The 19668-nt window shown below is 42.3% G+C and overlaps 2 protein-coding genes across 2 annotated transcripts in view; one reads left to right on the plus strand and one right to left on the minus strand.

The window, feature by feature from the left end:
- The first annotated feature begins 232 nt into the window (after nt 1-232).
- On the plus strand, nt 233-6164 carry prrt2 (proline-rich transmembrane protein 2). Its single transcript, XM_080483794.1, has 5 exons — nt 233-513; nt 2325-2615; nt 2773-3068; nt 3148-3277; nt 4223-6164. The coding sequence occupies exons 2-5, from the start codon at nt 2387-2389 to the stop codon at nt 4237-4239; spliced, it is 672 nt and encodes a 223-aa protein (XP_080339920.1). The 5' UTR covers nt 233-513; nt 2325-2386; the 3' UTR covers nt 4240-6164.
- A 7407-nt stretch (nt 6165-13571) lies between these two features.
- The window catches only part of LOC308122124 (double C2-like domain-containing protein alpha), a gene marked incomplete at its 3' end in the record, with an annotated part of 33032 nt that continues 26935 nt past the window's right edge, over nt 13572-19668 (minus strand). Inside the window, exons 9-11 of the mRNA XM_080483783.1 lie at nt 16313-16394; nt 16077-16173; nt 13572-13708 (exon numbers count right to left, since the gene is read on the minus strand). Of these exons, the coding sequence (XP_080339909.1) occupies nt 13572-13708; nt 16077-16173; nt 16313-16394 (316 nt within the window). The remainder of the gene's footprint in view (nt 13709-16076; nt 16174-16312; nt 16395-19668) is intronic.

Below are 19668 nucleotides of genomic sequence, written 5' to 3' on the forward strand. Positions count from 1 at the left end.
CCGGGTTTAACAGCTGCTCCCACTTTAAAACCATAATTGGGCCAATTAGAATCCTGCAGGAGTGAGACACTATAGTGAGACACTAGTGAGACAGGAGGACACTGTAATCACGATGCACCATCAGCAGATCAAATATTGAACGTGGGAGATGTTTATGGGGTGGGGAAAGGAGGATGCTATAATCCACCCCCCACCCCCACTCCTCTTCCTCCTCCTTCCTCCAACAGCACGTAGTCTGTCTGATTTCACTTTTCATTTCACACACACCCCTTCTCTCTTCTCCTCTTCTCTCCATCCATCCATCCATCCAGCACGCTGGAGCCAGGCTCCGTCCAGCTTCCCGGGGAAGAATATGGGATTGTAAACGAGCAGGTTGAAAATATCCAGAGGACGCTTGATCTCTTCTGATTTATTTTCTTGTTTCCTACTTGAGAGTAACGTTACGATGCAGAAGCCTGAGAAGACGTGGCTGCAATAAGACAAGCGCTGGATTAAAATATATTTAAAAAAAAGGTCAGTGTTTTTTTTTTTTTCTTTTTATTTACACATGGACGCTGTTATTTTCGCTTACGTGTTGAGCTCCGATGCATCAGTCAATCCCGAGATGCGTGCGTGTGTGTTTGTTTGTTCTTTTCTGCTTAACATTGCAATTCATCTGCACACATCCGCTGAATTGAAATGAGCGGCGGCGGCGGCGGCAGGATCATTAACCAGCAGCTCCTCTCCTCCTCCTCCTCCCAGCATTCCTCCTTTGTCCTTTAAGCTTTTTGTTCTGTGCACAACAAGCGATCAGCATATGGCAGGTTGTGCACACATAGATGGAATAATGCTGTATGTACACACCTGCCCCGAGACACTAAAGCTTCAGCCTTCCCTTTTCAATGCAGCCCGTCGTTGTGCTTTGTGACCTGCTTTCCGTGTTACCTGAGAACACACCGAGGCCTGCTTGCTTTTTTTTTTTAATTAAAAAATTTTTTTTTAAACACTCAGCCACTTCTCAACTCAGAATTCAGCAATATTATTCCAAGTGATCAAAAAATGAGGATGAATGTCATCTCATGTCAAAGTGGATTATAATAGAAGCTTATTCTGATACTGAGCCTGTGTCCAGCTGGCAATCTGCTAAAAAAAACAAGTTTTATTTATTTTTAGGGACTGATCGACAAAGATTTCAAGGAAAAATATAAATAAGCTCATTGGCAACAGGATTTGTTGTTGTTGTTTTTTCACCTCATTTGAAATGCAAGGCTGGAGGTAGAATGCCGAGGCAGTGGTGATCCCCAAGCCTTGTAAACAGAGCATGATGTGTAAAAGAGGTGGAGTTCCCCTGTACTGGGAAACATCAAATATGCAGTTTATTTGATAAACATTTGCCGGTTCAACCCAATCGTATACCGTTTTACATTTCATTTGAACATTTAGTAGGATTTACTGATGCTGAGCTTAATCTTAGATTGCAGAATAATGTCAACGCACCCGTGTCCTTCAATAAACCTCTGAAGATGTAAGCCTATCGGACAATGTCAGACACGTAAATCTAATTTTCAATGTTGAGATTGAATAAAATATTTAATTTAAAAAAGAAATGCGAGTACTCTTCATCCATCGTCTGTCCTGTTTTATTTTAATTGGAGTTGCACGGGGACTGGATCCCAGCCCTGCTGATTGTAGGTGAAAGCTGGGTCTCATTTTACGGTCACCATGTATGTATGTGTTGGTCTGTGGGAGGAAACCAGAGGAACCGCCCCCACTTTAGAAAAAACAGGAAAACAAAGGTATGCGTGGGAGAACGTGCAAACTCATGGAAAATGTCATTTTGTCATGTCATTTCCACTCGAAACTAAGAAACCTACTTATTGTAAGGCAAGAATACTAACCGCTACATGGAATATGTTTTGTTTTTGTGCTTTTAAACCAAGAGCAGAGCCATGATTAGACAACATTTCAACAGAAATGTGTAAAATTGTTCTTAACCTCAGAAAATAGTAGTGATGTATTAATAGTAATATAATGTAAATCAAGATCTCCAGGCGGCTCAGTAAATATTGACAAAAGTCAAGTTATTCTTTGTTTTTAACATATAGATGCGGCATTAATTCTCCTTTACTGTAACTTTAGTTTGTTTTCTATTTAGAAAACCATACGGCGCATTAAAAACAATGAAGTCACTAACAAGCCAAAGATCTGTTTTCCGTTAGCTTTGCTTTATTATCATTAGGAAAAGACATTCACTCATCCACCAGTTGCTGATGTGATGAAGACCCGCTCCCTTTTATTTATTTATTTTTTGTTTTAAATGGCTAAAAGCATTTCCCTGCTTGCAGGTGGAACAACAGGCAGCGCACGGCGCCGGACGACAAAACAGAGGCTTCGTTTCGCTGACGACATGGACGTGAACGTGATGCCAGCTCCCGCCGTGTGGCCAGGGGAGGAGCAGCCGTCGCTGCTGGACCAAGATGCCTCGCCGTCCTGCCAGGTCCCCGTGTCCGTGGCGTGCCCGGCGGCTCGGGCCGAAGAGCTCGTGCATGGCGGCGGCAGCCCGGTGGTCACAGGGCCCCCCCGCAGCAAGTCCAAAGGAGAGCTGGTCATAGTCATCAACGAGAAGCTGAAGAACAGTAAGTGACTGAGTTTGACCTCCGGTGGAAAGGCGGCGGGGGGGGGGGGGGGGGGGGGGGGGTGAACTGCTTTGTCAGCATCAATGCGGTCCTCCGGGAGAGCACGTACTCCACGTTTTCATACTTTGGCCTGTCCTTTTTCATCCTTCATGTGTAGGTAACGGGATCCACCCAGTGCCTGCGGAGAGCACCTCTCCCGTCATCTCGTCTCCTCCCAGAAGGCAACACTCTATCTCCTACCCCCATCATGGTAAAACCAGGAAGGGCAGCAGGGCGAGCTCCATCGGCTACACGGCCTTCTCGCCCAGGCCGTCGCTCTCCCGCCACTCCAGCATCGCCACCAACCCGCCCTTGGACCGGACCAAGGTCAAAGACTACCTCCTGCTGTCCGTGCTGGCCTGCTTCTGTCCGGTCTGGCCCATCAACATCGTCGGATTTGTTTACTCCATCATGGTAAGAACACGGCGACCCGTCGCCTTCGTTTCCCTGTCAGTCTCTGCCTGCATCAAACTGATCCCACTCTGTCCTTCAGTCTAAGAACAGTCTGGAGCAGGGGAACCTGGACGGCGCTGTGCGTCTGGGACGTGTGGCCAAGATGCTCTCCGTGGTGTCACTAGTAGGAGGGACGGTCATTATCATCGCCTGCATTGTCAACTTGGCCAGTGAGTGTCCCAAATCTGACCTTTAACCCCCCCCCCCCCCCCCCCCCCCCCCCACATGTCTGCGTCAGTCTTGTCAATATCACATGAGGACGTAGAGCAGCTTCCCTATGACCACTGTTTTGTTTCTGTCTGGTTTTTATTTAGTCATAATGTCACATTAAACTCTGTTACGCACAGCGAGGCCATCAAGCCCCGACGGTACAACCTTCCCCGTGTGCTGCGCTCGCCCGCTCACACACTGCAGCACTTTTAGCCTTTTGAAACTGTGTCAGCGCGACACAAAGATCAGAACACGTTAGGCGCTCCGGCGTCAAACTCAAATCAACATTTTATGACACGTTCCCCCACGTTTTGCACGGATGGCCGCGAGCAGGAATAAGCCTCAGTGTGTGTGTGTGTGTGTGTGTGTGTGTGTGTGTGTGTGTGTGTGTGTGTGTGTGTGTGTTTGTGTGTTTGTAGACTGACCGCCGTTTGTTTTAGATCCCGTCCTGTTTGTTTGTACAAAATGTAAAGTACTGTCACTGAAGTATGTGTGTAAGGGCTCACAGGGTCAATAAATGGACATGCTATAAGATTTACCTTCCAAATAAAGAATTAATGACAGATCAGTGATCATTTCAGTGACGTAGTAAAAAAGAGAGTATCTTATACTCTTCATTTTAACATAAATTTTTAAACTGCAGTCCAAGCAGATATTTATCTGCTCTGTGTCTGAATGCACACAGCCTGTTGGGTCTCATTAAGCCTGGAGATGTTTCTAATTAGTTCAACGACTGGAAGAGCAATTGTACGTACAACTTGAGTTTAACAGCTCTGGGACTCAACAAACCTTGTTTTTCCCCCCTCGTTATATAAATGCCCTCTGAGGTCTGTGAAAGTTTATACATCCATATCAAGTTTCAGACTGTATATCTCTGACTAATGTGCTTCCTCTTCTTTTTTTAGTAAATGTGAAAACCTGAGTTTCATCCCAGGATGAAACCGGATAGGACGTCCGACTGTCTGGCCTGCACCTGCACCATCATCTTTACCGCCTAGTCATTACCTGGATATGTGACAAAGTTGCACCTGATATACAGTGCTTACTCCTATTTCTCTAATCTATATGAATCCCTTTTGCTAAACAGAAGAGAATAAAATATGCAAAACCATCTGTGAGTGGGGGGTGGGGGGGAGGGTGGGGTGGGGTGGGGTGGGGTGGGGTGGGGGGGGATTGTCCGTCCGACGTTAGACTGAGAAGGGAGTTGACAGTCACACTAATCAGTCCCTTCGTATTCCGGCCAACAACATTCAGAGCGACTTGCACGACAAGACAAAAAGTCTCCAGGAACCCCGTCACCACTGTCAGGGAGCAGGTCGGGACCCTCGGAGGTGAACACAGAACACGAACACGGGACGAATCGGCTCCCCGCTTCAGAGCCGCACTCAAGCCCCAACAAAATGTCCGCCCTTCTCTGCACCAGCAGCTGCTGTTAACCAACCCCCCCCCCCCCCACCCCGGACGCACGGAGGGGCTCTGGGATTCGTGTTACATTGGAATCACACCACAGAAATCCACCAAGAAGAGACACTTTCAATCACAGCCTGCCCTCTTGTTTCAGCCTGTCCTCTGCGGCGCCACGACGCCCCACATCTTGTGTCTGAGTGTACGGGAGGCAGAAGAGGATGAACGAGAGGCTTACCAAGGACTCGCTGCTGCTATGGAGGGGGATTATGGGAAGTCTTACACAGAAGGCGCAGTCGCCACTGCAAGGAGTAATACGTGCCAAATAAGAGAGTTTTCGACGGGGAACTTTCCCTGCTTTGTAAAGACCCAAGTCTGATCGCAGGGTTGTTGTTGTTGTTGTTGTAGAGAGGAACATCCTGTGTGTTTTTAACACAGCACCACTGACCACTGTGAGCCGGGGGAAAAGGGTACCTAGTCACCGAACAGGAAACTGTAGCACGTAGACAATTTCCCATTTTCGCAAGTGAAGCTGATTATGCTGACTTCATGTATAATCTATCTTTTGATAATCTTTGTAAAAAGGTAATTTTTGAGACGACGGGGTTTCGTGAGACGACGCTTTGGGAGCGCCGTGGCCACCGGCGGCGGCGGCTGGAGGAAGTGTTGTATGCATGGGGGCGTCAATATTTGGTTAACAAATTCAATAGCCTGTGATTCCGCTGGAGGATGTGGCTGCAGCCTGCTGCCCCGCTGATCTCAACGTTGTCGTCGGCGGGACGTTTGTAGGCGTATAAAGGTTCATTTTTTAAAAGAACATGTTTTTTCTGAGCTCTCGGTAGCAGTGTGGTCGCAATAGTGTGGATAAGTCATTTAAAAAAAAAAAAAGAAGAAGAAAAATCTGGTTTGTTTATGATTGTTATACTATCTCCTATATATCCAGAACTAACCACTAATTGTCATCTACCTGTGATTCTCACTGTGATATGAAAACAACCAGGGTCATCGAGAACAGACCAAACTCTCCTCCTTTACTGTGACCTGGAGTTTGAATCATGTACAGACAAATGCTCCAACTTCAAGACCTGCAGACGGGTTTTTTTTCTGTGAAGATTAATATAGATTTCTCTCTTTGTTATAACCTAATGATGTAAATTTTAATTGTAATCCACAGTTGTTGTATTCTGCAGATATAAATCTTTAATATTGTGATAATTCTCTAGTTGATAATGAGTCAGCACTACGTAGTTACGACCTACCGTAGGCACCGACGCTGTCGGCCAGCGTCCCGACAGTCGCCGTATTCCCACCAGGCTTTTATGATCTTTGTGATTATTGGCATGTCGTGGAATTTTATTTATGTATGACGACCGACGACAATAAAAGAAAAGCTGGCATTTGGAATATTATACCTCTGCAGCACCTTCATAATAAAGACACAATGCATGTAACTTGTCCTCGGAGTTGTTTTGACGAGCGGCGATTAGCGAGATTGTGATGTTGTGGGTGAGATCCAGTGTCAAGAGTGAGAGAGCTTAGCCACCCAGCTGGGATTGTGGTTTTGCAATTTAGTAGATGGGAGTTTTAAAAAGAGGTTTAGATGGTCTCTTTGTGCTGTGATGGTGTGTCAGCTGCCCGCCGGCGGGGGGGTGGGGGGGGGGGTGGGGGGAGGAAAGCACCTGCTGTTGTCAGAACAGGAGGAAGAGTGAAAAAACCCTGGAGAGCGAGAAGGCTGGAGCGGCCCAGGAAACCCACTGTATGACGGGCTGGAATGAGAACTTTAAAAGCCTCAGATGACTTCAACCGAACCAAAGCAAAAAAAAAAAAAATCCCTCATTATTTTCTCAGAAGTTTTTTTTTTTAACTTAATAAGAAGCTTTTACTAGTTAGAGCTCTCCTCCCTCCGCTTCTCATAAAGTGACGAACAAAACGTCTAGAAAGAAAAAGAACGTATTTACCCATAAAACTGCTCCTCCTCTCACTTTAATAAAAAAAATGCATTTAAACCAGTAAATGATTAGTACAGAACATGCAGCTGTGTTTACTTGGCAAGCAACAGTTCTGCAGAACAGTGGAGGAAAAGCATGAACAGCAGCAGGGCAACACAGTAAAAAATGTTGTTTAGCAGGCGTCAGTGTGGTAACCCAGCACTGAGTACAAGTGAAGGATAATTAAATCCTAAGGGTACAGAAATTACAAGACCCTACTATGGCGACCTGAGGACTCGCCCTCTCCTGTCTTTGATTAAAAACAAAGAAAGAGTCTGATTGTTTTCTTAATTTTTGCTGCTCTTTTCTCGATTTAATCAGCAGGGTTTTTTTTTTTTTTTTTTTTTTCACTTTTAGAGTCCAACATCAGCCTTGTGGCACAAGCATGGAGGTCAAAAGTCAATTCAATAATAAAATAATTAACATCAATCGAAAATAAAAGTTTTTATTTTCAATTTGTTTATGGATTGCAACTACAGCACATTTCCCCACATGAGCCGTGTAGCAACCAATAATGTAATAACTGCCAGTAATGTAATGATTTGTGCTATTTTGAACGTAATAAACCTAACAACAGATTAACTTGTCAATGATGTAATAAATTTAACCATAATTGAGAGGTGCATAATGTGCATTTTCAATAAATAAACGGTGTCATCCTCTATACATATTTTTGTTAGCTGAACTGTATAAAACCTGGAAAAAAAACCTTTTATTTCCAAGAAATGCAGTCCTATTAATGTATTATTACAATAGTGGCTGTACTTATTACATTTCAGAATGATTTTGTTTAAAGTCTACACCTCAACGTATTACATTACTGGCAAAATTTGTATTATAACAATGGCTCAAATATCCTACTACACTCGTGCCAAGTTAGTATATTATTTGCTTTAATACATTTGAAATGACCCAATGTATTTGTGGTTTACTTTATAAATATATTCCATTATGACATAATTCTAAATAATCAAAAATACTAGGAAAATTCCAATTATGTCCCGATTGAATATCCACTTGCTCTTTGAATTTAAATAACATTTTTGTTTGTTGCACTGAGAAGGTCAGAAATTAAACACACAACGCAACACAGATGGTCAAAGTGCAGTGTTGTACCTCAGTCAAAGTACTTGCATGTACAGATATTCAGGTCCAATAACATCACTGGCTGCTGTGCAACAGAACTGACCGCCATGACACGCGAACCTCACGTGCCCGCCGTGTCGACTCAACTTGATTACAGATATGTGTTTGTGACGTTGACTTTGCGCTGCTGTCAGTGCTGATGACATAATCTCCATTTGTGCAGCGAACGGCTCGGTTTAACCCGTGAGTGGTCACATTTTGAGTTCACCATCTGGGAGCACATCCTGCACTGCACTGCATATTTGATAGTGTTACTATATATACACACATATTCAAAACTCACAATGTTTCCCTTCAGTAAAGCACGGCCTCCTCCCAGTCAGTGCACTCCGTTGAGGAATTTGCTTTGAACATATAATTAAACAAAATAAAATGTCCTTTCAGCACAAGAAAAAAAGAAAAAAAGTCACTTTGCCAACATAAAAAAAAAAATGCTTTGATATTTCTGATCTGGTCGCCCTTTAAAGGAACAAAAAAGTCTTAATATTGAGACTTGTCAAAGTCAAAGAAGAATTAAATTTGAAATGAAGATTTGTATTATGAAAGATTTTGAAGTATTTTCTCCAACAGGCCGCATAGTGAGGATTTAAGATGTGATTGGCAGCTTGTATGCAGCTTTGGTTTATCTTATAATATGAACCAATATGAGTCTGATAGCATTGCTTTCTTGAGTTCTCTTGATGTAAGTAATTGTGTGAAAATAATCAGCTGTATTGCAATAATATTAAAAGTTACATAATAAAACGCTTCTGACCTGTCAAAAGTAAAAGCACAACAAAAAAAAAAAAAAAGAATAAATCAGCATTCATGACATCTAACAACAGCAGATTTCCCCTCAGCAGTGTTGACATCCTGACAGCCGGAGGTATTTGTTTTCCTGTGAGTTCAGCTAATTTGACAGTAGGTGCGTGTGGTACAGTGCGGCTGGGAAAGGGATCAGTAAACCAGACGGACTCACATCCAGCTGCAGTAAGTAGGTCAGGGATTATCCAGCCGGGTCACATAAACACTGTGAGTCAGTTTGGCAGCGTTCGGACGCATCATGATCATCATGTCAGTCCGCATGGGAAATGACAGCCTAATGAGACGCTGACCTGTGGCCATGCTGCTCCGCTGGTGTCTGCTTGATCTGCTGAGAGCTAAAAATAGGCAAAAAAAATAAAGAAAGAAAGAAATACTCATCTTCGGTGTGAAGTAATGCTTGGACGGGCTCCTGTACATCCCAGGAAGTGACAAATAGAAAATTTCCTTGAAGTTTAGTGACTCATCAGATCATCAGTCGGCCTGAAAGGCTTGACAGACACTCCACAGTGGGCTGCAGTGGGCTGCAGTGTTTCTTCTTTGCCTGCAGATTTCATCAGATGCTGCCAAAACAACACAAATGTCACAATGTCTGTGACGTTTTCAGGAGGCAACACCAATGTCTCTGCAAAAAAACAAAAAAAACAACAAACTCTCATGCATCCTTGGGGAAAATATGCAATCCAAGTGCGACCCTCTACACCAGTAATTACCACCGAAACATAATCAATAGATTATTTACAAAAACCGTACTTTTAATCAATTTGATCCATCATGCATACACTTTCTACCTAAAACTGTGAAAAAAAAGTGCAGCCAGCTGTGTGTTGATGAGCAGATCAGATATTTACAATATTTTATTAAAATATTACACGTAAATAATGTTAATAATAAAAGTGTAAGTTATGCTTTTCATCACTCCGTCTAAATAGTGACTCCAAGGATTAGAACGAATGAAGCAGATGGGTTGGTTTTTTAATGAGAGTAGAGGTGAGATAGATGCTCAGTAAACAAAACAGTAGAAGGAAATTAGGGAGAGTAACTTTGGGACTTGTTGACCTGTTTTTTCCACTCTGATGAGTAACTCAGCATCTGTCTGTCCTACAAAAGGAAACAGATGCTGTTTGGCCGTCTGCTCAGTGAAGCGGTATTGTAATGTTTCCCCCGCTTTTCTTGCTTTGATTGAATATTTTAAGAACGTAACATCATTTATTGCCAAACTTTAGAAACCTCAGGAGTGAGTCTCATTAGTGTCATTGAGCCCGTGTAATGATAATCGAATAAAGCTGATAATTAGCTGTCAAAAACACAACATTACCCAGAAATACTGACCTGTTCGTGCTGCTGTTGTCAACTGAGATTTACCAAAAACTGCTCCAAGTACAATCTTATTAAAGATGGATCTGCCTGAATGGCCTCCTGCAGTCACAGACACATGGAAGCGGCTCAAAAAGAGAGACTTTTGTTTCAAAATAAAAGGAAACACTGTGTGTTTATTCACTTTGTCTTGAATTAGTCCAGAGTTTATAATACAGTTTGCTATACAACTATCTTATACTTTTGTACCTCAACAATGCCAGCAGAAAACCTGAAGAAATAAATGGTCACGGCTGCTCCAGGCTGATATTTGTCTTATTATTACCATACAGCACCATATTTACACTTATTTAGCTGCAAACTGCAACTTGTGATCAGCTAGGTGGCAGTAATGTACTCCTTCAGGAAAACTACCCAGCACTGTAATATCAGCATATATGTATATAAAACGTGTCTGCTGAAGTGGTAAAATATGCAATGTACTGTAACTGAAGCCCACTTGATGTGTTTGTTACTCTTGGAACTTGATGATGTATGAGTACGTACCTTCTAAATCACTTCAATGCAAACACAAATGTTAAAAGAATGAATAAAAAAGGCATCTTTCCACTTAGTATCAATTGAACATAAGAGATTGTATCTTGACTTTCATGTCCTGCAATAGTCTTAACTCCAATTCTTTAATTACTTTATAAAGGCTTTAGTCCATCTTACTTTATACTAATTTGTAATAACCATATGTCGAAGCTATTTCGGTTTGATTTTATTTATTTATTTATTTATTTTTATTAATGTGCAATAATAAGAAACAAAACACAGACTGTGCAGAGGACAGACTGTCCTGTGTTGTAGCGGATGTTTTAGCACCGTCAGGAACAAACAGTGACTAAGATGAAACCGGAGTAGCTTCATCTCATCGACACAAGCAGCTTCTCTCCAAATCGTGACACCGGGGGAAATGCACAATAATCACAAAGCACATGGCGGTGAAGAGTCTCACGTGCTCCTCTCTTCTTCTTGTCTTCTAGTTAATGTGTGTGGACACTGACTTCCTGTCCGATGGCAGATGACTCTGCTTCTGACTCAGTCGGCCAGCTTGTGGCGAAGCCTCACAGTGTGACGGAGCAGCAGCAGCAGCAGCAGCAGCAGCAGCAGCAGCAGCAGCAGCAGCAGCAGCAGCAGCAGCAGCAGCAGCAGCAGCAGCAGCAGCAGCAGCAGCAGCAGCAGCAGCAGCAGCAGCAGCAGCAGCAGCAGCGTGTTTGCTTCCCAACGTCACTGACCTCTGACCTCCTTGCTAAATGGAGTGAAAAGCCCGATAGATCGCGCTGAAAGCGGCTGAGTGATATACGAGGACAGTGATTCAACACAGTTGTTCAGCCCAACTTGTGGGGAGAATTTTTGTTTGATTGAACTTGAGATTTACCAAAAATGTAAATAAATCTAGAGCAAGAGAACTGGAAGGAGGATGGCTCCTGACTTGAACTCGTGTACCCCAGCATTCCTCCTACAAGCTGCAGATATGAGAGCTGAGCACACAGTGGATGTTTAGAGAGCCACAAATCAAATTCAAAAAGTTTTTTAAAAGCTGGCTCATCCCCTGTCCAAGTACATGCACATCCATTTACATTTTTTCATACGGGGGTTTTTGCACGTAGTTCATTTTCGGCACACCGTCCACGTGCGTCCCTTCGAGGTCAATTAGTGACTTCAAAATGCCCTCAGGAGCGTACGTCTCAGTGTTTGCCCTCTGATGGGGCAAAGCAGGTTGTACTCATTTGTCCATCGTCTGCTGGGATTCCCTCGGTCGCATGAAATGATTCATCGAAATCAATAAAACACAAAAGTAAATCAAAAGCAAAGTATTACGCGTATTGTGTCGTGTTATTTAATTTAATATTAGTTTGTGGACGATTCATCAGCTTTACTTTAACCAGACGGATCACAGGCAACAGCTGTGACTTTACTGCTTCATGTGCAGTACTTTGTTAGAGTTGTGGTTGTTTTTAAAACCCTATATAAATAAAGTTGAGTTACATTGCATCACTTTTGCTCGGAGGAGCCGCAGTTGCAGATCCAGAGAACTAGGTGGCGGTAGAGTCTTTTTGTCTTTCCACTGAGCCTGTAGAGACAATTACAGATTTAAGAGTGAAGAAGCAGTTTGGATTGAAAACGCAGACACAATTACCCAGTATGAATATTTTATGAAAAAAAAAAAAAAGAAGAAGAAAGAAACACCCCAAAAACAATCATGCACACTTTCCAACGGACAAACACCCAAAGCATGTGAAACACCAAATATATTTCCATAGGCACACCACTGTTTTTTTGTTTGTTTGTTTGTTTGTTTTTTCAGCATGCCTTTGTTTACCACATGTGACCGAGCACAGACACATCCTGCAGCTTGGTTAATGCGGTCCATAGTGAAGCAGCAGCAGCCATGGAGACTGACCAGACGACACTGTGCGCCGCACACCATCTGTATTTGGAGGCAAGATATTAAAACAAAGGACGGTTTCGCTCACGCCGCCGGAGCACGATCATGCAGAGCTCTCAACAAAAACAACAAAAAAAAAACAACAACTCTGTAACTTTAAAACTTTTCTCTTAATTACATATCCTTTCCTTTCAACACATTGTTGGCTGCGGATCAACATCCACGTGTCAATAACAACAAACTGACACAGTGATACATCAAACCACTGTGGACAACATGTATATATATATAAAAAACAAAAGGTGTTACCCTTAATTGGAAAAAAAAAAAAAAGCTTTTCTTGAGTGAGTCAGATCCACAGGCCTCAGGAGCATCTTTAACAACAACATGATGAACATCCATGCAGCCCATTCTGGAACTCGTCTGCCCTTCAAACTTCTCCCATCAACACCGAACATGCAAAGGATGAACCACAGGCATGGAAGAACCGAGTCGTCAGGTCGTGGTGTCTGCAGGTAATCCAGTGTGACAATGAGAAGAGTCGCCGTGAAACATCTGACACCAGTAAGACCACTTGGAAATCTTCGGAAGCATTCGTCAAAAAAAAAAAAAAAAAAAAGAATAAAAAAATCATTATTGCGAGGGAGAAGTTCAGTGTGTGTGTGTGTGGTGTGATACAGATGGGATGTTTTAATGTCAGCAAGTCATTTAAAAAAAAAAAAAAAAAAGACTGGAAAGCAAACCTGAAGAGAAGGATGATATCGGCGTCAAACTGCTGAATAATTAAAGACTTCTCCTCATTATACTTGCATGATTTCAATCTTTCTTGTTGAGTGAAGATTTGTCCAGGTCGGAAGCCGGTGTTAGAATTCCCACAAAAAAAAAAAAAAAACCCTGAAAAAACCCAAAGTCAAGCTGTGCGATGCGGTGAGTTTTCCCTGATTAGTTTGGATCATGTCAGTGTGTGACCCCCTGGGAGCATGTTGGCGATAAAATCATTGACCTCTCTGTTATGACGCCAAGTGAATCGGACGTGAACCCGTCGTAGTCATGCAGAAAGTCCTCGGCGCGTGCGATGAAACGTCTTTCATCTCCAGCCGTCAGGTGGGCCCTCCGGCGCCGAGCGCAGTGGGCGGGGAGGGGCGAGGACGGGAGGGACTCTGTTCATTCCTGGACTGTGGATCCGGGCAGCTCGTTGGTCAGCGTGTGCCAGCGCTCCACCTTCTTGCCCTTGTTCTTCAGACAGTCTATCCAGTGCTGCAGGGTTTCCCCCTGCGAGTGGCACCCGAAGGACACCCCCCCTGACCACACGGGGACAGAAGCATTGTGTCAGTAGACAAGCAAAAGAACAAATGCATATGTGTGAGTGAGTTTTTTAGCACCAAACAGGCTGTGAATTGTAAGAAGAGGAGGCGGAATAACCCGTCGTCCTCTAATTGTCTGTGAAATTAAGTTTTTTTTTCTTTTTCAAGGAGCTCACCATGCTGTACAATATGCATTCGATTTTAAAGGAAAAATATGAACTGCAAGGAGAAACATACCAACAGCGTCAATAAACAACAAGGGACCAAACAATACAGCGCTATAATGTGACTACAAGATTGGAAGGTCTGAGCCATAATGACCAATGAATAAAAAATGTGTGTTTAGAGAAGGATGGAGGAAACACAAGTCATATTCTTTTTTTCTTTCCTCCACTTTTTGTTCACTGTGCAGTATCTGCAAAAAGCCTTCGCCGGCTTTTAATTTCAGTCGTGACTGTAGGACGTACAAGAGAGATTTGCTTTCCGATGTGAGAGCGCCAGTTAATAAGACCTGTGATAAAAGATGAGGTCCGACCATTAGGAGTCTCAAAAGCAATCAACAATGTCTTAAATTGAATTGGAAAAACGAACAAGGACACGGTGAACAGAAGGAGTGATGTGCCTACACAGTTTTCTTTTTTTACCACCAGTCAGCACTGGCAGATACAGTACATTCTGGGTCATGGAGCACTATTCACACAGTCGTCGTGCAATAAAGGTGTGAATTATGTTTTACATAACAGGGAGGAAAAAGGTAATAAGTTTGAAATTTCATTTAACTCTTTCAAAAAGTAGAAAATCATCTGTATCACAAGTCATTCTATCTCATATATTCACACTAATTATTCATTACAATGACTCCAAATGACTGTGTTAATATGTTGATGTCGAAGCTATTAAAGTTAAAGACACACAATTAACCCTGTTCATTAAACTCGCGGACATAATTATTATAAATCTTTGTCCTCGGTGTGAGTTTAGAGTTAATCGAGTGAATTTCACTGTAGATACGTGAGAGTTAAAGACTCTGCTTTACTTTGATCAAAAACATTGATTTCACTAGTTTTGCTCCGTCTGCTGCTTTAATCACTACGCAGGGAGGATTTATATGTTTTCTATGATTGATGATTTTCATTATGTATTTAATTAATAGCGCTTATTAACTGAAGGGTTTGGTTGTTTGTTGTGTTGTTTTGATTGAGGTGCACATCTCTAGTCTGATGAACCTGATTTGATATCTTATTTAAAATGTGTTAATTAAGAAAAAGAACAACCTCTCATTTAAGTTATGTAAAGTGATTCGTTTGCAGAAATGTATATTTAGTCATATGACTATCTGCGTTAAACCCTTGTGTGCTGTCACCGTCATCAAATCAAATGTTGCGTTCCCTGAAAAGACGTCACATTAAAGGATTGGGGCCGCCATGACGACGAGTCTCAACGTGAGTTTCTGGAGGTTTTCCGAGTCACGTACGCTATCCTGCTGTCAGACGAGCTCAAAATGGGTTTTAATCCACTCTCCAAAAATAATCCACAACAAATGCACTATTCATCCCCGTTTAAATAACATTTGCAGAGTTACATAACTGAAACGATATACAACGACGAGCCATAAAAATTATGAGACTGTCATCTTGCTTTTCAATTTGAAGACAAAACCGCTGCCGAATATATCGCCCACATGAACAGGTGACAATTAGATTAATGGGGGGGGGGGGGCGCATTCTCTTAAAAGTGATTGAAGCTACTTCACCAACCAATCAGACTAAAACAAAATTATAATAAACATTTTTTTTTAAAAAACACACTTTTAGAGTGAAATAAATGATCTCTGCTCACCGGAGTCTTACTTTGAAATTTGCATGGATCAAATAATCACATTACGTAATTCTTTCCTACTAAAACCTTAAGCGAAGCTTTCAGTTTTAATGAAATGAAAAGTATTTCTCTCCTCCACCTATTCATCGCTGTCATGTTTCATTTCACTCTTCCTGCCCGTTCGTCAAAAACACCCTCGCTCTTGCTTTCATCACAATACATTTCAAAAAATATTCTCACTGCTAACTTTTTGAAAGGAGAAATTAACTGTAGCTGTGTCGGTTTACTGAAGAAGGTGTCGCGAGCTCTACAGTCGTGGACGTAATTGCTGACCCCCACAAGAAAAAGGCCAAATTTTTATCCAAAACTGTCACCGACACCCCTTTCGCCAACCGAACCCCGCAAATTACACACAAACGCCGTGCTCGGATGACAGGAAATGACAGAGGACGTCTTGCAACAACACCATCGGATTCTGAATGACGCCGTCTTACTAAAGCCACAAGCAGAAAATGATGCGGCGTCGGGGTTTGTGGCAGCAACTCACCTATAAAGTCGTTAGACCTCCCCAGGTCGTAGTCCCACACCGTGACCTCCAGGGTCTTCGTGGCCAACTCCGAGAAGGAGATTTCGTAGAAGAACTCCTAAGTAGGGAAACGCCAGGGGATCACGTTGAACACACATGCTGCTGTTCGTCTGTGAGCCTCACTAATGAGGTGGCTGATGATAATATGCAAACACTGTAATTGGCTGTTTTATAAAAAAGAAAGGAGAAACGCCTACCTCATTGAACTCCGGGTTCAGAGTCTTTTTCATAACCGCCGTTTTGTGCTTGGACTTCTTCTGAACGTCTGGCTTCAGGTATCTGAGACAGAGGAAAACATCTTTTAAAGCGCCTTGTCATTGTCGTTCTCGTGTCGGAGCGCTGCTGAAAACTACCCGGGATGACTGTTTAAAGGTCAGCGTGAGCCTGTACATAGACGGAATCATTATGTCCTGAAAAAGAACTACTGTAAATGACAGATTCACTAGTTCTTCCTGCCCTGTCACTTTGGTGACCTCCTCACCGAGAGATGACTGAAACCTAAAGGAATCGTACAACTTTTTTATATGATTCATCTTTGTTTCAGAGCAGTTCTTTTCTATTTTATCCCCGCTGTATTTTCTCCTGCTGTTTCAGCCATTGTGGGTTCAGTGTGTTCAACAGTCACCATAACGGTTTCACTTTCATGGAGGCCGACAAGGCTACTACAAAGCAGGGCTGCAGGATTGCACCCTGAGTTAAGCCTGTCTCCTCGTGTCTTATATCTCCGTGCAGGAATCCTTTCAGGCTTCCTCCTGGCTGCGTCCTCAGCAGGATTCCAACACGGTGCGTCTCTGACCGAGCCTGACACAGTGGATAAGTGGAGAGAACAATCTTAACGTCCTGGAACAGACGCACCAATTAGGCTTCCTCTCTCCCACGGCTCAGAAGAGCCACTCCCACCATCAACCTGACATGCAGCCAAAGCTCCTCCACCATGCTGGAGGATTTCTGGCCTCCTGAATACAAGTACATATTCTAACCTCCTCTACTAAAATTAGACTTTGTTATATCTTAAGAAAAATGTAAAGGCATCATCCAAGGTAAAAACACAATTATCATTATTACACTCAGTAAAATATCAGTAAAAATTGGATTTCCTCTGCTTGGACTTTAGCCTAAAAGGGTCATATTATGCTAAATTCACTTTATAATGGTTTTCCAGCAGTAATAATCGTCCCCATATCTGGAATGACGTCCCAGAAGTGAAGACAGTCTGTCCTCTTTCTCCCTGGCTTGTTTCAGTTCTTAGAAAGTGTGTTGCTCCAACCAGCCAATCAGAAATCAAACCCTATATAGTGTCATCGGGGGTTTAGCCAATCCTAATCAAGGTAGGCCCTCCCTTTGACCCTCCCACAATTAGGCAGCTCTGCTCTGGCACATGGCACCACGAGACGAAGTACTTCCTCCTCTTCACAAGATGGGCATGTGTGGGCGGAGCCAGTCCAGCTCACACAGACACAGCAGATTCTGAATGCAGCTCATTTGATCCAATATTGAAATGGATGAAAATCAAGGAAAAGCTGGATTTGGGGCAATAAACTCTGAATACAATGTTTTTGATCCAACGAGAGGATGTGAAAGCTGGATAATATAATGCCTTTAAAATCTGCAGGGAGACTGGAAAAGCCTTTTATCAGCACTCAACTCATCATTAGTTTGCTTAAGTCAAAAGTTCAACAGGTGTTTTTATGCTACCTTTTTGGGGATGGATTACATAACAAGATGTTCCGATATAAACTAATAAAGTGCTCGCAGGCATTATTTCCCTGAGAGAGACACGGGCTGCCAGGTAGCCCCATTTTGAGTCTTTGTGCTGAGCTTAGCTCAGATTAAGCTTCTGTTGTTCTGCACCAATCCTCTCAAGGTTTCCTGTGTTGCTCGTGAAAACACTTGCAGGGGCCATATATGTGTTTCATAATCACAACATTCCATATCCACAGTACAGCTCACATGAGACATGAACCAGAGCCAGTACCTGCCAACACAGGGTGAGTACACTCAACAGAGTCAAACACACTGACAATCGCACCTATTCACTTATTTGATATTTTGATATACTATATACATTAATCTGCTATATGGAGTGAGACTGTCAAAGAATTTCCCTGTAGGATTAATAAAGTATTTTCCAAGCCCCTCTGTCTATTCTAAATGAATGTTTTTTAAAGCAGTACAATACATTTACAACTTTAGAAAGTTTGTATTCTCCATCCTTATCTGCCTCACAATGGTTCCGCTCGCTCACCAACTAACGACTTTGCAAAAGCTCATTTGATGATTTATTTCTAATTTTGAACAGAAAAAAAGGCAGAAAAATATAATATAATTTTAGTCACTTCATTACATCACGGTCGGATCTCCTCTGTGAATACAAACAGCCCAGTTGCCAGAAATCCTTCAACTCAAAAGACTTTTCAGTGCAGTTTAATCATTACGATTTACAGGGTGTTCATAAAACACTGTTTTCATAATTTCTACACATAAAAACCAACGATTAGGATTAAAATCTTTATATAGTGGTTACTGTATCTATGAGAGATTAAACATGGTTATAACTTCAATATTATTATTCTATAAATCGGGTTGAATGTAATGGAATTGTTGGATTCATTTCACAACTTCAGTTCTTGCTGTAAGTATAAGTACAACATCACAGCTATAGAGGAAATATTTCTGTTTATTATCTCCCTGAACAATGACAAAAGGAATTACCACTCACTAGTTTAGAGTTATCAATCACCCTGACATGCTTGTTTGTTTTTTAGTACATGAAAAAACTCCCGCAGGGAAAAATACCTACAACCTCCGCAGGGAAATCCCCATTCTAGATTTGAACTTGAACTGTGAGATGTCACAATTAACCTACTGCACCGGCGTAAAACATCCGTCATTAAAACTGGTTCAACGTCTCTGGAAAAGAAGGTTTGAAACATTCAAATCCAAACAGCAGCAACAGTGAATATGGTGGTGAACAGGCAGCATCAAAAACGCTGAATAAAACATTGAGTTCTCAGCCTTTGTGTACATGACCACAGTCACCTTCACAAGATTTGACTGGATTAGTCCAGAATGTTGTTGTTATTCACCGGCTGCTGGGTGATCGGGTGTTGCTGTATCGATATCCTGTTTTCTGCTCCATGTAGGAACGTCAATATTGTCATCAGAGGTTTGACCCAAGGACAGCGAAGGGTTGAGTTTAACGGTGGAAAGAAATAAATTACATAAATTCCCATTTGTGCACTACAGACTTCTATACTGCAAACCCGAACAAGAAGCCGGCAGATTCGAAACGCCACAAATGGCGAAAAATGGCATCATAGCATCAGAAAAGGTCACTGCTGAGATAGAAACTTCATCTTCTAAAGAAGGAACTTCACGTGAGGACTGATCAGGAATTCTTTTCTCCAGCACGGCGCAGATTGGGATAAAAAAAACAAAAAAAAAACTCAGAAATCTCTGCACCCTCTTCACAAGCTGTCATTAAATTCTTAGGGTATTTTTAAGCCAGCTGGAAGGAACTTGGCAAGAAAAAAAAAAAAAGAATCTCTATTCA

This window comes from Lipophrys pholis, assembly GCF_963383615.2.
Source record: "Lipophrys pholis genome assembly, chromosome: 1".
NCBI classification, from domain to species: Eukaryota; Metazoa; Chordata; class Actinopteri; order Blenniiformes; family Blenniidae; genus Lipophrys; species Lipophrys pholis.

Bases quoted from the DNA above. Each gene is read 5' to 3' on its own strand.
- prrt2 (XM_080483794.1), top strand. From the start codon at position 2,387: ATGGACGTGAACGTGATGCCAGCTCCCGCCGTGTGGCCAGGGGAGGAG. The intron at 2,616-2,772 runs GTAAGTGACTGA...CTTCATGTGTAG, and splicing joins CAACGAGAAGCTGAAGAACA to GTAACGGGATCCACCCAGTG. The intron at 3,069-3,147 runs GTAAGAACACGG...TCTGTCCTTCAG, and splicing joins GATTTGTTTACTCCATCATG to TCTAAGAACAGTCTGGAGCA.